At 39.9% G+C, this 13,064-nt stretch overlaps 1 protein-coding gene across 2 annotated transcripts in view; it reads right to left on the minus strand.

Moving 5' to 3' along the window:
- Positions 1-2,898: 2,898 nt before the first annotated feature.
- clcn2c (chloride channel 2c) overlaps positions 2,899-13,064 on the minus strand; it is a 20,581-nt gene continuing 10,415 nt past the window's right edge. The window contains exons 12-23 of one of the 2 annotated variants that reach the window (XM_084127312.1): positions 12,847-13,002; positions 12,468-12,537; positions 11,888-11,998; positions 10,132-10,345; positions 9,835-9,896; positions 9,015-9,139; positions 8,647-8,749; positions 7,346-7,413; positions 6,794-6,832; positions 6,546-6,650; positions 6,270-6,356; positions 2,899-4,717 (exon numbers count right to left, since the gene is read on the minus strand). In XM_084127312.1, coding sequence (XP_083983438.1) covers positions 4,574-4,717; positions 6,270-6,356; positions 6,546-6,650; positions 6,794-6,832; positions 7,346-7,413; positions 8,647-8,749; positions 9,015-9,139; positions 9,835-9,896; positions 10,132-10,345; positions 11,888-11,998; positions 12,468-12,537; positions 12,847-13,002 — 1,284 coding nt within the window. In that variant the 3' untranslated portion in view covers positions 2,899-4,573. Of the gene's footprint in view, positions 4,718-6,269; positions 6,357-6,545; positions 6,651-6,793; positions 6,833-7,345; positions 7,414-8,646; positions 8,750-9,014; positions 9,140-9,834; positions 9,969-10,131; positions 10,346-11,887; positions 11,999-12,467; positions 12,538-12,846; positions 13,003-13,064 lie in introns of both variants that reach the window. The other variant, XM_084127311.1, reaches the window with a different exon arrangement.

The following is a 13,064-nucleotide window of genomic DNA, read 5'->3' on the forward strand; positions in this document are numbered from 1 at the left end:
CGCGGATTGGGTTACGGAGTTATGATCAGCGCGGATTGGGTTACGGAGTTATGATCAGCGCGGATTGGGTTACGGAGTTATGATCAGCGCGGATGGAGTTATGATCAGCGCGGATTGGGTTACGGAGTTATGATCAGTGTGGATTGGGTTACGGAGTTATGATCAGCGCGGATTGGGTTATGGAGTTATGATCAGCGCGGATTGGGTTACGGAGTTATGATCAGTGTGGATTGGGTTACGGAGTTATGATCAGTGCGGATTGGGTTACGGAGTTATGATCAGCGCGGATTGGGTTATGGAGTTATGATCAGCGCGGATTGGGTTACGGAGTTATGATCAGTGTGGATTGGGTTACGGAGTTATGATCAGTGTGGATTGGGTTACGGAGTTATGATCAGTGCGGATTGGGTTATGGAGTTATGATCAGCGCGGATTGGGTTATGGAGTTATGATCAGCGCGGATTGGGTTACGGAGTTATGATCAGTGTGGATTGGGTTACGGAGTTATGATCAGCGTGGATGGAGTTATGATCAGCGCGGATTGGGTTACGGAGTTATGATCAGTGTGGATTGGGTTATGGAGTTATGATCAGCGCGGATTGGGTTATGGAGTTATGATCAGTGTGGATTGGGTTATGGAGTTATGATCAGCGCGGATTGGGTTATGGAGTTATGATCAGTGTGGATTGGGTTATGGAGTTATGATCAGCGCGGATTGGGTTATGGAGTTATGATCAGCGCGGATTGGGTTACGGAGTTATGATCAGCGTGGATGGAGTTATGATCAGCGCGGATTGGGTTACGGAGTTATGATCAGTGTGGATTGGGTTACGGAGTTATGATCAGCGCGGATTGGGTTATGGAGTTATGATCAGCGCGGATTGGGTTATGGAGTTATGATCAGTGTGGATTGGGTTATGGAGTTATGATCAGTGTGGATTGGGTTACGGAGTTATGATCAGTGTGGATTGGGTTATGGAGTTATGATCAGCGCGGATTGGGTTATGGAGTTATGATCAGCGCGGATTGGGTTACGGAGTTATGATCAGCGTGGATGGAGTTATGATCAGCGCGGATTGGGTTACGGAGTTATGATCAGTGTGGATTGGGTTATGGAGTTATGATCATCTGTTGTCATGAACTGACAGACGGCAGAGAGTCATGATGCCTCGAGGCTCCAGGGTTCGGCTGGTGAAACAGGATCCGCTCGTCCGGTGTAAAGCGTAGAGATGCACTATCTAGGGCGGGAACTTTATTCCTCAGGATCTCTTTCGACTCCTTTATTCCCGGCCCACACAACATTCCAGCAGTCTCTCATCGCACAGATAACACACGTGTAAAACACACCCGCAGAGTTTCCAGAGCAACCGCAGTACATTCAGACATGAGTAAACATGCTGAACAATATGCATGAAAGTAGGGTTTTATTCTAGGATGACTCCCAGAATGCATTGCCTCCGTTGTTGAGATTCATACATTGACTCTTGATGTCTGTGTGTGTCTCAGTATCAGCAGTGAAATATTAACCCTTTGTTACTGATTGGTAAAACATTTTACGTTTTTTTGAATTTTTTACTTCATCAGAATGGTACGAAACTTGGTAAAGGTTTTGGCACTTGCTGTGTGAACATAAAAAATCATGGACATGATTCGAACAGGTTAAATAGTCCTGAAAAACCAGTCACACTTGTATTGTTCGTGCATTGGAAATGAATGGAGACGGATTTCCTCTAGTGGAAGCGTTTGGTACTGCAGACGAACATCATCTCACTGAAAGATCATTTATGAGATAGCAACCTCACATTTGGAACAGGCTTTTATAGCTTTGATTTTCTCAGTTTTAGAGTAAAACATATTTCGGAAAATATATATTTAATTTCATTCATATTAAAATGGTATTTTTGTGCATTTTTTCATGATATTAAATTTAACATCTATAACTTTTTTTCCCAAATTTTTTCACTTTTTTTGCAATGATCTGCCTAGTGTCGTCTTTAAAAGACACCAAACTTCAGTCTTTTTGCTCCAAAGATTCAAGGTTTATGACAGTTTAAGTTGGGAATTTCATTTTCAGGTCTCAAAAAGTGATTAACGGCTAATAAATGGATTATAACTATTCCATAAATATAATTGAGAGCCATAGAATCCCCTCAAAATACAAAATATTAAATAAAAAACATAAATAAAATATAGCTTTACAAAAAAAAAAAAAAATCGGTCATTTTGACCTCCACGCGAGCAGCATCAGAGGGTTAAACGTATTCAATGACCAACACAGTTTTGATCAGTGATAAACCTCGGGATGAGATCTGTGAATCATGATGATGTCAGACCACCAGATCATCTCCAGGATCTTCCTTTCAGACACACAGTTTCAGCAGCCACAGAAAAACTAACGTTAAAAAGTCAAGAGCACAACTAAAGCAAACACCGATCAGCATAATGGTGACTTAAAATGAAATGCTCTATCTTAGTCTCAACAATCTTGTGAATGTATTTGTATTAACGACTTAAACAACTTAAAACATGCGTGAGAAATTGATTTTAATCAGTTTCCACACACTGTAAAAAATACTGCCTTTTTAACTAAAAAAGATTTGCATGAGAATTGTTAGTATTTTAAACTCAACTAATTTGTGTTTGACCAATTAGACTTCACATGTTTTTTAACATGCAACCTTAAGTAATACCAACACAACTTTCCTCGTAAACGCAATTCAAATAAACACAAATGTATTTTTCAGCATACATTAAACAATTTACTATATTGATCAAAAATATAAGAAAATATTTATTTTCTTTGTGTAAGGATAAACTAACCAACCCTGCCGCAAAACAACAACACCTTCACTGAATGAAGAACAAGATATAAGATAAAATGAAATGTCCAGTCACTCTCAGATTTCATTTTCTCAGATTGTTTTATTCACTTTTGGTGTCTGCAGCCGTTGGCCTGAAACATACAATACATAACACACAAGCGTAGAGTATGTTTGTGCACTTACACACACTAATGCTAAACCAGATGGAAAAAGGTGTGGACGTGCATCCATTCACAAACACAACATGTAATTAAAAAGTTGCTTGGTTGGTTGGCGTTTGAACCATGGATATTTTCATGGTGAGTAACAAGTTAAAATATCATAAAAGAGTAATTTAAAAACCGTTTTAAAGGGGTCATGACATGGATTTTTTATTTTAATATGCTCCTTGAGGTCACTTATAATGTTAATGAAGTTTTTTGCACAAAAAAACAAAAACAAATATATATGTGGAAAGACAATTATTTTCAACCCTAATTCTGAGCCTTTGTCTGAAATGACCGTTTTTAAGGTCGGCTCCTTTAAGGCTTGTCAGGAAACTCGCCATTGAAAATATTATCCACATAAAACCATAATTTACAGACAAAGCATTATGAAATCATTTACTGATGGTTTGTGGATCAGGGCAGGGTTGCACCAGCCGTTCGTAAGTTCTTTCTTAAATTGGAACGTTAAGTCTACACTAGAGGCTTAGTAACTACTAGCTAGTTTGTAACTAACTCTGTACTTTATTCCGTTGCACCATTTGTTCGTAAGGCAGAACGTTGCTAGTAGGTCGTAATCTCTCCGCGTAGTCGCATAATATGCGATTAGTCTCGATGATCCAATCGCAGCCTTCAAATGCGTGAGCAGAAGTTGTGTTGAAATGCCGTGAATTTCAGTTTATCCTTCATTCTTTTGCCTCACGTTACTAACGGTAAAAATAAGTTTCCATTAAATACGATACTTGATCATGAATAGCATAAGTGTTTTTATATGTAAATAACATTCAGAAACTGTATTTGAAATGAAATTAATAAGGATCAATAAATAAATATTGATACAAAAAACATAAGAAATTACGTTTATTGATTCAAATGTCAGCTGTTAAGAGACTGAACGCCAGTGGGCGGGGCCTATTGTGTCAGTGGGCGGGGCCTATGGTGTGATGATGTATAACTATTGGTTGATGTCTTGCTCTGGAGGAGGTCATATGCAAATGTATTTGTCTGTGTGATGTCACAGATCCCGCAATATCAAAACGAGACGTTTTTGGAACTTGATTAAATAAATGCTTAGTTTATAATGAGGAGGATGTTTAAGCTCTGACACTTGCAGGATGTTTTAATGGTGCAAAGACCTTTTATATGTCAAAAGATCAAGGCAAATTTGATTTCTCATGTCATGGCCTCTTTAAAAGTTTGCTTTAGATAAAACACTCTCAAATGGATTCAGGGTTGATTCTGTTAAAAATGTGGTAATTAAAAAAACAAACAATTTTACATTCAAATTAAACATTTAAACAGCACCAATATACTCTTTTACTTTTTCAGTCCGTTTCTGCAACAAACACACACTTTTCCATTGACTTCTATTGTTTTTACACACAGCTAATTATAAATACTACAGACTAACCCAAACAGAAATGAATAAAAACAGTATTTATTTCAGTTTTCTCCACTGAGGACGTCTCTGGGCAGAAAGATGAAAGCGTGTGCGCTCGTCCTCTCGTTCCCCTGTGCCGGCCTGAGGTGTTCTGGTGTTCTGGTGTTCTAGCTGGCCTGATGGTCCAGTAGTTTGTGGAGCTCGGCGGTTTCGATGCGGGCTCCTCTGACGCCTCGGTCTCTGAAACTGGCCAGAACGGGTCGTAACCTCACGCCGTCAGCTGGAAGGAAGCCCTCGATGGCTTTACGCAGCTAAAACACAGGAGAACAGCTGCTAACGTCCAAGAAGTTTTTCTTGGATAATTCAATTAGCAGTTTATTTGGCAAACCTGAAACCAGGATTTTTCTAAAGTAAACAACTGAGAACTAAATTTGTTTTCTTTTAATTCTCTTTTATTCTATTATTGAGGCCTAGTCCACACGGACATGGGTATTTTTATAACCGGAATTTTTCCCCCTGCGTTTAAAAAAGAAATCCCGTCCACACATGCTCGGTTTAAAAGAAATCTCCGCCTACATGAAAACGCAAAAACACGCTATCCAGCGCTGTCAAGAGCATGCCACACCAGCAGGCGGCGATATAACCCTAATCGTAAAGCCACGTTGGCCAATCAGAAGCCTGAATCAGAAGCAAAAACCCCGGTTTTACTGTCTACACGACTACACTGCAACCGGCATTTCTGAAAATCCTCACCCTGGCAGGGGTTTTCAAAAACGTTCGGTTTCAGTGACCTGATACTGCGTTTCCATGTGGACGAACGGCCGAGCCGCGTAAAAAAAGTCACGGTTATAAAAATACCCGTGTCCATGTGGACAAGGCCTGAGTTATGAAAAAAATGTATGGTTCATTGAAAGTTCAAAAGTTAAAAGATTTTTTGGTTATGTGAACTAAGGAAACATTCCATTTAATCATTCTTCAAACATTATGGGAACGTTACTTTTGAATGTTCTCTGAACGTTACTTTAGAATGTTCTCTGAACGTTACTTTAGAATGTTCTCCGAGCGTTACTTTTGATTGTTCTCTGAACGTTACTTTAGAATGTTTTCTGAATGTTACTTTTGAATGTTCTCTGAACGTTACTTTTGAATGTTCTCTGAACGTTACTTTTGAATGTTCTCTGAACGTTACTTTTGAATGTTCTCTGAACGTTACTTTTGATTGTTCTCTGAACGTTACTTTTGAATGTTCTCTGAACGTTACTTTTGAATGTTCTCTGAACGTTACTTTTGAATGTTCTCTGAACGTTACTTTTGAATGTTCTCTGAACGTTACTTTTGAATGTTCTCTGAACGTTACTTTTGAATGTTCTCTGAACGTTACTTTAGAATGTTCTCTGAACGTTACTTTTGAATGTTCTCTGAACGTTACTTTTGAATGTTCTCTGAACGTTACTTTAGAATGTTCTCTGAACGTTACTTTTGAATGTTCTCTGAAAGTTACTTTTGAATGTTCTCTGAACGTTACTTTTGAATGTTCTCTGAAAGTTACTTTTGAATGTTCTCTGAACGTTACTTTTGAATGTTCTCTGAAAGTTACTTTTGAATGTTCTCTGAACGTTACTTTTGAATGTTCTCTGAACGTTACTTTTGAATGTTCTCTGAACGTTACTTTTGAATGTTCTCTGAACGTTACTTTTGATTGTTCTCTGAACGTTACTTTAGAATGTTTTCTGAATGTTACTTTTGAATGTTCTCTAATTGTTCTAAACAATAAACCAATGAAGAACCTCAGTGTAGAGGATGTGCAGATGTGTTCAGCTCGAACTGTTTTATGTCATTGTTGTGCGACTGCTGAACTCTCACCTCTTTCAGTGAAACAACACCAATCAGTCGTCCGATACCGGTGACGTAAGCGTAATCCAGATTCAACACAGAAAACATGGTGTGAGTCTGAGAGAGAGAGAATGAGATGCTAAATGGGAATGTCAGAGCAAATCACCTTTTTTCCTCTTTTTGATGTTTAAAGTGACATAATATAACATTAACAATGCATTTCCTGAAACTAAACTCAAAAAACAATTGCGAAATCACAGTTTTCTCCCCAAACTAAAGCTAAATAAACAGAACACACAATCTGACCTTGTGCAGTGAAGTGCCTTCCACCAGCTGGAAGGGGGCGGGGTCAATCTTGCAGTTGTTGAAGTTCACCTGCTCGTCAAGCAGTGGCTCCTCCCACTCCTCAATCTACATTCAAAAACATGTGAATGAGTGTGTGTGTGCGTGTGTACGTTTGTGTGTGTGTGTGTGTGTGTGTGTGTGTGGGTGTATAGTGTGTGTGTGTGTGTGTGTGTGTGTGTGTGAGTGTGTGTGTGTTCAGATGTCCTCACCTCCTGAAGTATCGTATCATCATCTGCGTTTGGGTAGTCCTGGAGAGAGAAGGTGTCACAGAGCTTTCTGCATTTTTACATTTTCAAAAAACATCACTTAGTATGATTTATTAACTTGGTTCCTCATGGGGAATTATTTTTTTCCAAATGTCCAAAAATGTCCAGGTTTGTGGTGACATTTTGTCCCCATAGCGTAGGGTTTACCAGCACCACACACACACACACTCACATACACAGTCACGTTGTTTTATTATTATTATTATTATTATTATTATTATTATTATTATTATTATTATTATCACAGACATATCGTGACTTGATTGAATGTACAGCCGTACTTTTAATTTATTCATCCAAATTCCATGACATTTCCAATCTTATGACTAAATTTTCCACATCACAGAAATCACGGGCCGTACACACGTCCACAGCGGCAGGTAATGCACACCAAGCACATCACTGCAATTTTTCAAAAGTTCAGTATAATCGCCTCCTCAAAAACAAAATGTAAATGTGGAGAGCAGCATCAGTGTGTGTGTGTTGGAGATTCACCTGCAGTGCGTCGATGTCAGGCCGAGAACAGCACAGCTTCTTCAGACTGATGCCAGAGTCATACGGATCTGAGAGTGAAGACAAGAGACGTGTCTGAATGCGCTGTTTGTACTGTACGTCTGCTACGTGTGTGTGTCACGGCCACATGTAGTTTAGCTTTCAGTCTGTCATTGTCTTCCTCAGTACAGTAGGTGTGTTCCATAGGAGGAGGTTTCCAGTCGCTCTCGCGGTTCATTGATGTCACACACCAACCGGTCTGTGCAGCGCTACTTCAAGTCAAACACACATCGGGCCCTATCTCACACCCAGCGCAACTGACTTTGTACACGACGCATGTGTCATTCATATTTCTCACCCGACGCACAGCGGACTTTTCCCTTCACAGACGCACGCCGGTAAATTAGGGAATGAACTTGCGCTCCTGGAGGCGGTTCAGCGAAAAGAGGAGGCGTGTTCCGGCGCAAACGTTCCCTGGTGCTATTTTGCAGTTTCAGAAAACAATTCCACCACAGACCAGGAGAAACCTCGTCTAAAGTCAGTGGTGAGTTATTCAGATGCTATTTTAAGGGCGCATGCTAGGCCATAATGTAGCGCGTGCACAACGCACACACACTTTGCTCATCTACACAGAAGCAGCAGTTCACAATTTTGCAAACCATACATAATTACAAGGGAAAATATTCCACATGAGGGAAATCATTGTGGTGTCCATGAAGATGTGAAAAAATAGGCATAAATCAAGCTTTGTATGCGTTCTGCCCGTTCGTTTACACGACAACAGCGTGTTGGGCGCCTGAAAACGCAAAGTTCCGAAAACGGGTTTCAAAGTGCACGTTTTTGAAAACGGTCTCTGTGTAAACAACAAAATTGTGAATCTCTGAAGACGATGACGTCGTGCACATGCGTATTACGTGTTTAATCTATAGTGTTTCATCGCCACCTACTGGCCTGACAGCAGAATACAGCGATTTTAGTCGTTTTTGCGGATCCGTGTGAATGGGGATTGTTTTGACAATGGTGTCGTCTGAACACGGAAAACTGACAGGAAAAACTTCTCAGTTTTAAGCATGTCGTTGTCGAGTAAACTTACCCTTAGTTCTAGCCGTTCATTCGTTACCATAATCCCTAATTAGTCCTCACCTGTTCATAGTTCTGTTGATTACCTTCCTCATGTACTTAAGCCCTCTGTTCCTTCAGTTCATGTGACAGTGTGTGCTGTTGATGGGAAACTGCATACTTTGGAGTAAAATATTTGACCTAAAAGAATGCATTAAGCTCGAATAACATGACTGTGACATTACTTGTAATCTCTTCTTCCTCTACAGCCGACTTCTTCAGGACAGGTTTAAGAGGTTTAGAGGAGTCTGGATGAGCCGAGGTGGATGGAGACTCTTCTGTGGACGTCTACAACACACACACACACACACACACACACACACACACACAACCATTGTCAATGCCTGAACTAGATATCTGTGATGGAGATATCAGTAAAATAATATTAAAGTTCTGGGAAAGATGGTTTTGGTCTTTGGTTCTGTGTAAATGAAATGCTGTATGCAGAAAACAATGCATACAAAGTCAATTGCAGTTCAGACTCAATTAATTGCAGGAAATTGTGGGAAATTAAAATAATAAGGAATTTCGAACAATGCAGCAACCGTCTGACCTGGAAGTGAACCCTGTAGCTGCAAGGCATGCTGGGAACAAGTCCTCCTCGCCGGTCCTGCGCTCGCTGCTTCAGGAGCGCCTGCAACTGAGCGCGCTCGACAGAACCCAGCAAGAGCATCGAGTCTGAGAGACACGAGGAATCAAACAGAGGGATCAGGACAGGTGCATAAATACTGGATACCTGTCTATCTATCTATCTATCTATCTATCTATCTATCTATCTATCTATCTATCTATCTATCTATCTACCTATCTATCTACCTACCTATCTATCTATCTATATATCTATCTATCTATCTGTCTAACTAAAACCTGTCAAATAATGTAAAATTTATTGGTATACTACTTTTCACTATCCACATTATCTTGGCTGATTTATAAATTAATTAAAATTAAAAAATATATATAATTAAAATTAATATTACTATAAAATATAAAGCTGACTTGATATTTTCTCCCAACATTCTACAAACATTTTGCTAACGTTCCCATTAGGTTATAAAAACATTATTTCTGAATGTTCTCTGAAAACAATTTCATGGTTACGCAAACGTTAAGGGATCATTCAATTGTTTCATTCTACAAACATTACTGGAACGTTACTTTTGAATGTTCTCTGAACGTTACTTTCGAATGTTCTCTGAACGTTACTTTAGAATGTTCTCTGAACGTTACTTTAGAATGTTCTCTGAACGTTACTTTTGAATGTTCTCTGAACGTTATTTTCGAATGTTCTCTGAACGTTATTTTCGAATGTTCTCTGAACGTTATTTTTGAATGTTCTCTGAACGTTACTTCAGTAAGAGATGTGTTTGTACCTGCAGACTTCACCACAGGCAGCATTTTCAGATTTTCTGAGCGTAGGATCCTGTTAATGTCTCTGTAGGTGGAGTTCAGTGTGACGTAACGAACATCTCTTTCCATAAAGTCCTCCACACGAATATTACATTTCCTACCGACAGAGAAATTTTTTGCTGCACAAGTCAAGTCAAGTCCCCTTCATTTATACAGCGCTTTTAACAATATAGATTGTTTCAAAGCAGCTTTTTAGGAGTAGGTGGTGCACAGGATGAAAAACAGAAAGAGAAGATATGAAAGTGAAAGCAGAGACTCACTCGCGGTGTCCCCATCGGAGCAAGGGCAGGTACGGCAGCTTCTTAATGCGGATAACCGTGTCGTAGATGGACGGCTGGAGACTCTGAGAGACCATGTTGGCCAGAATCACCGAGATCAAGATGGGCAGAGTGTAGCTAATCTGACCCGTCAACTCCATCATGATCACGCCGGTCGACAGGGTGTGTGTGACTCCTGCCGTCAGCGCTGCCGCTCCTGCTCACGAGAGAGAGTCATGTGACTGCTCATCAAACACAGAGAGAGTCATGTGACTGCTCATCAAACACAGAGAGAGTCATGTGACTGCTCATCAAACACAGAGAGAGTCATGTGACTGCTCATCAAACACAAAGAGAGTCATGTGACTGCTCATCAAACACAGAGAGAATTACAGTGTCCGAATCCACATTTGCTAGTTTAACGACAGGACAAATGGTCGGCACTCCCGGCGCTGGTCTAAAAGGGGCGTCCCTATTCTCTTAATGAGTAATGGGTGTGTTTTGGGCTGTTGACTTCTGTTCATGATATTCAGCTACAATTAAATGTTTTGCAATAAGACTAAATGTGAATGATATCAAAGTTTTTTTTTTATCTTATTGGAATCGAAATTAGGAATCGATAAGAATCAGAATCTAAATCTGAATCGTTCAAATTCAAGCGATACCCAACCCTATTAATGTCTCATGTAGTCTTTGGTCTGAATAGATGAATGCTCAATGGAGAAGGAGCATGTGGTTAAACCGCTGAAACTAACCAACTAAACCGTGACAGTAACTCTGGTTGATAGTCAAGTAGAGTCTCACTGATATCTGAGAAAATAAAGTCACTTGTTTCTAGTTGACGGTTTGAGTTGTTGTATTTTACTCTACACTCACACTGATGACTTGGATGATTTTCAGACTCTGGGCTCTATTTTAACGATCTAAGCTCATGGTCTAAAGCGTACAGCGCAAGTGCACTTATGGCATCCGAATCCACTTTTGCTTGTTTAACAATGTGACAAATGGTCGGTGCTCCCGGCGCTGGTCTAAAAGGGTCGTCTCTATTCTCTAAACGAGTAATGAGTGTGTTTAGTCTCTATTCTCTAAACGAGTAATGAGTGTGTTTAGTCTCTATTCTCTAAACGAGTAATGGGTGTGTTTTAGGCGTAACGTGCAATAAACCAATCAGAATGTCCCATTCCATTTAAAAGCCAGTTGCGGTCGCGCCATGGCGGATTCGCTATTTACACGGCGGAATTTACAAGCGGACAAACTGAACGCTTCTCTTAGCGAGGAAACGGATCAGCTCGTACGCGAGGTTAAAGCTGTGTGTGTGTGAGGTTAAAGCAAACAGACCATCTACGGGACAAGCCGGATTCATCATATCTTTATGTACACAATAATAATCTTTTACATTGTAATCCTTTTATTTTTAATATTTGGCATGTTTGTGTGATGCTGCGCGTCCCTGTGTGTGTAAAAAACAGAGTGTGTGTGTGTAATAAGCAGAGTGTATGTGTGTTGTGGACCCGCCTATAGGCGCACATTATTAACGCGCTCTTTAAATAACTAAATAAATACTAGAAAGTCTATTTCAGTTCCTCAAAATAGCAACGCGCCAACAATGCTCCTGAACACACACTCGTTCTCAGACCAGCAGCCCATGGGCACACAAATGTGCACAAATGCATTTGCTATTTAAACAACGTTTCACAGGACGTGAAAATGATAATTGCGTCGGGCTGAAACTAGCAGAACACACTATCCAGATCCTCACCCACGACAGCGTACGCTCCGGGCACGATGTGATATATGTGTCCGTCTGTGTTAATGCCCTCTGGAAACAGCGTGGCCATTCCTTCGCCCACCAGACGGCCAAACCCAGCTCCTGAAACACACATTCGGTTCACACTCGTCTTATTAAAGGCTCTTAAAGTCCGTTCACACATAAAATGATAACTGCACTAGCGGTCAAAAGTTTTTTTTTGATGTTTTTGAAAGAGTCTCTTCTGCTCACCAAAGCTGCATTTACAGTAAAAAATACTGAAATATTACTCCAGTGTAAATCAGCTGTTTTCTATGTGAATATACAGTAAAGTGTAATTTATTCCTGTGATCAAAGCTGAATTTTCAGCATCACATGATCCTTCAGAAATCACTCTAATATGATGATTTGATGCTCAAGAAACATTTATGATTATTATCAGTGTTGAAAACAGTTGAGCTGCTTCAGATTTTTCTGGACTTTATGATTTAAACTTTATGGTGTTAGTTATCATGGTGTCAAACGGGCCCTAAAAAGGTGGAAATGCCCCAAAAATAATGATATTTTTTCAGATAAACACACAAACACATACCGATGACGAATATGGGAACGAAGGAACCACACGGTATAGGAAGGGTTATGGAAAGCGCAGACATCCAGAACTACACAACAGGCGACAGTAACACAATTAAAGCACAACAACACACACACACACATTCACAAATACAGTATATATTAAAACAACTTTATCATGATAGGAGTGTTTTAAAGCACAACCAGGGTTCAGAGTAAAGAAGAGGTGTAGTCACGGGAGCAAAACTGTTTGTCTGTTTCAATCCAAAATTGGAATATGGCATAAAACATCTGGGAATAAAACTGTGTTTTTATGTGCAACTTGGCATTTCCATCCAGCCTTTATAATGCGATATCCGTGCATGAAACATGTGAACATGCCTTGTGTGTTTATTAACCTTCATTAAGACGAAGATGGTGAGGATGATGAAGACGTTCGCTTGAGGATGTTTCCAGGCCGCTAAATGATCGCCACTGTCGAAGTCGGCCACGATGCAGTGATTAGACCAGGTGCGGTGGTCAAAAAATGAAAGTAAGGATTCCCTCTGAGTGAGCTATAAAGAGGAAATGATGTCATAAACAGGAAATGGTTCTATAAACAGTAAAACAAAAAATG

This window comes from Abramis brama, assembly GCF_963993115.1.
Source record: "Abramis brama genome assembly, chromosome: 10".
Lineage (NCBI taxonomy): Eukaryota > Metazoa > Chordata > Actinopteri > Cypriniformes > Leuciscidae > Abramis > Abramis brama.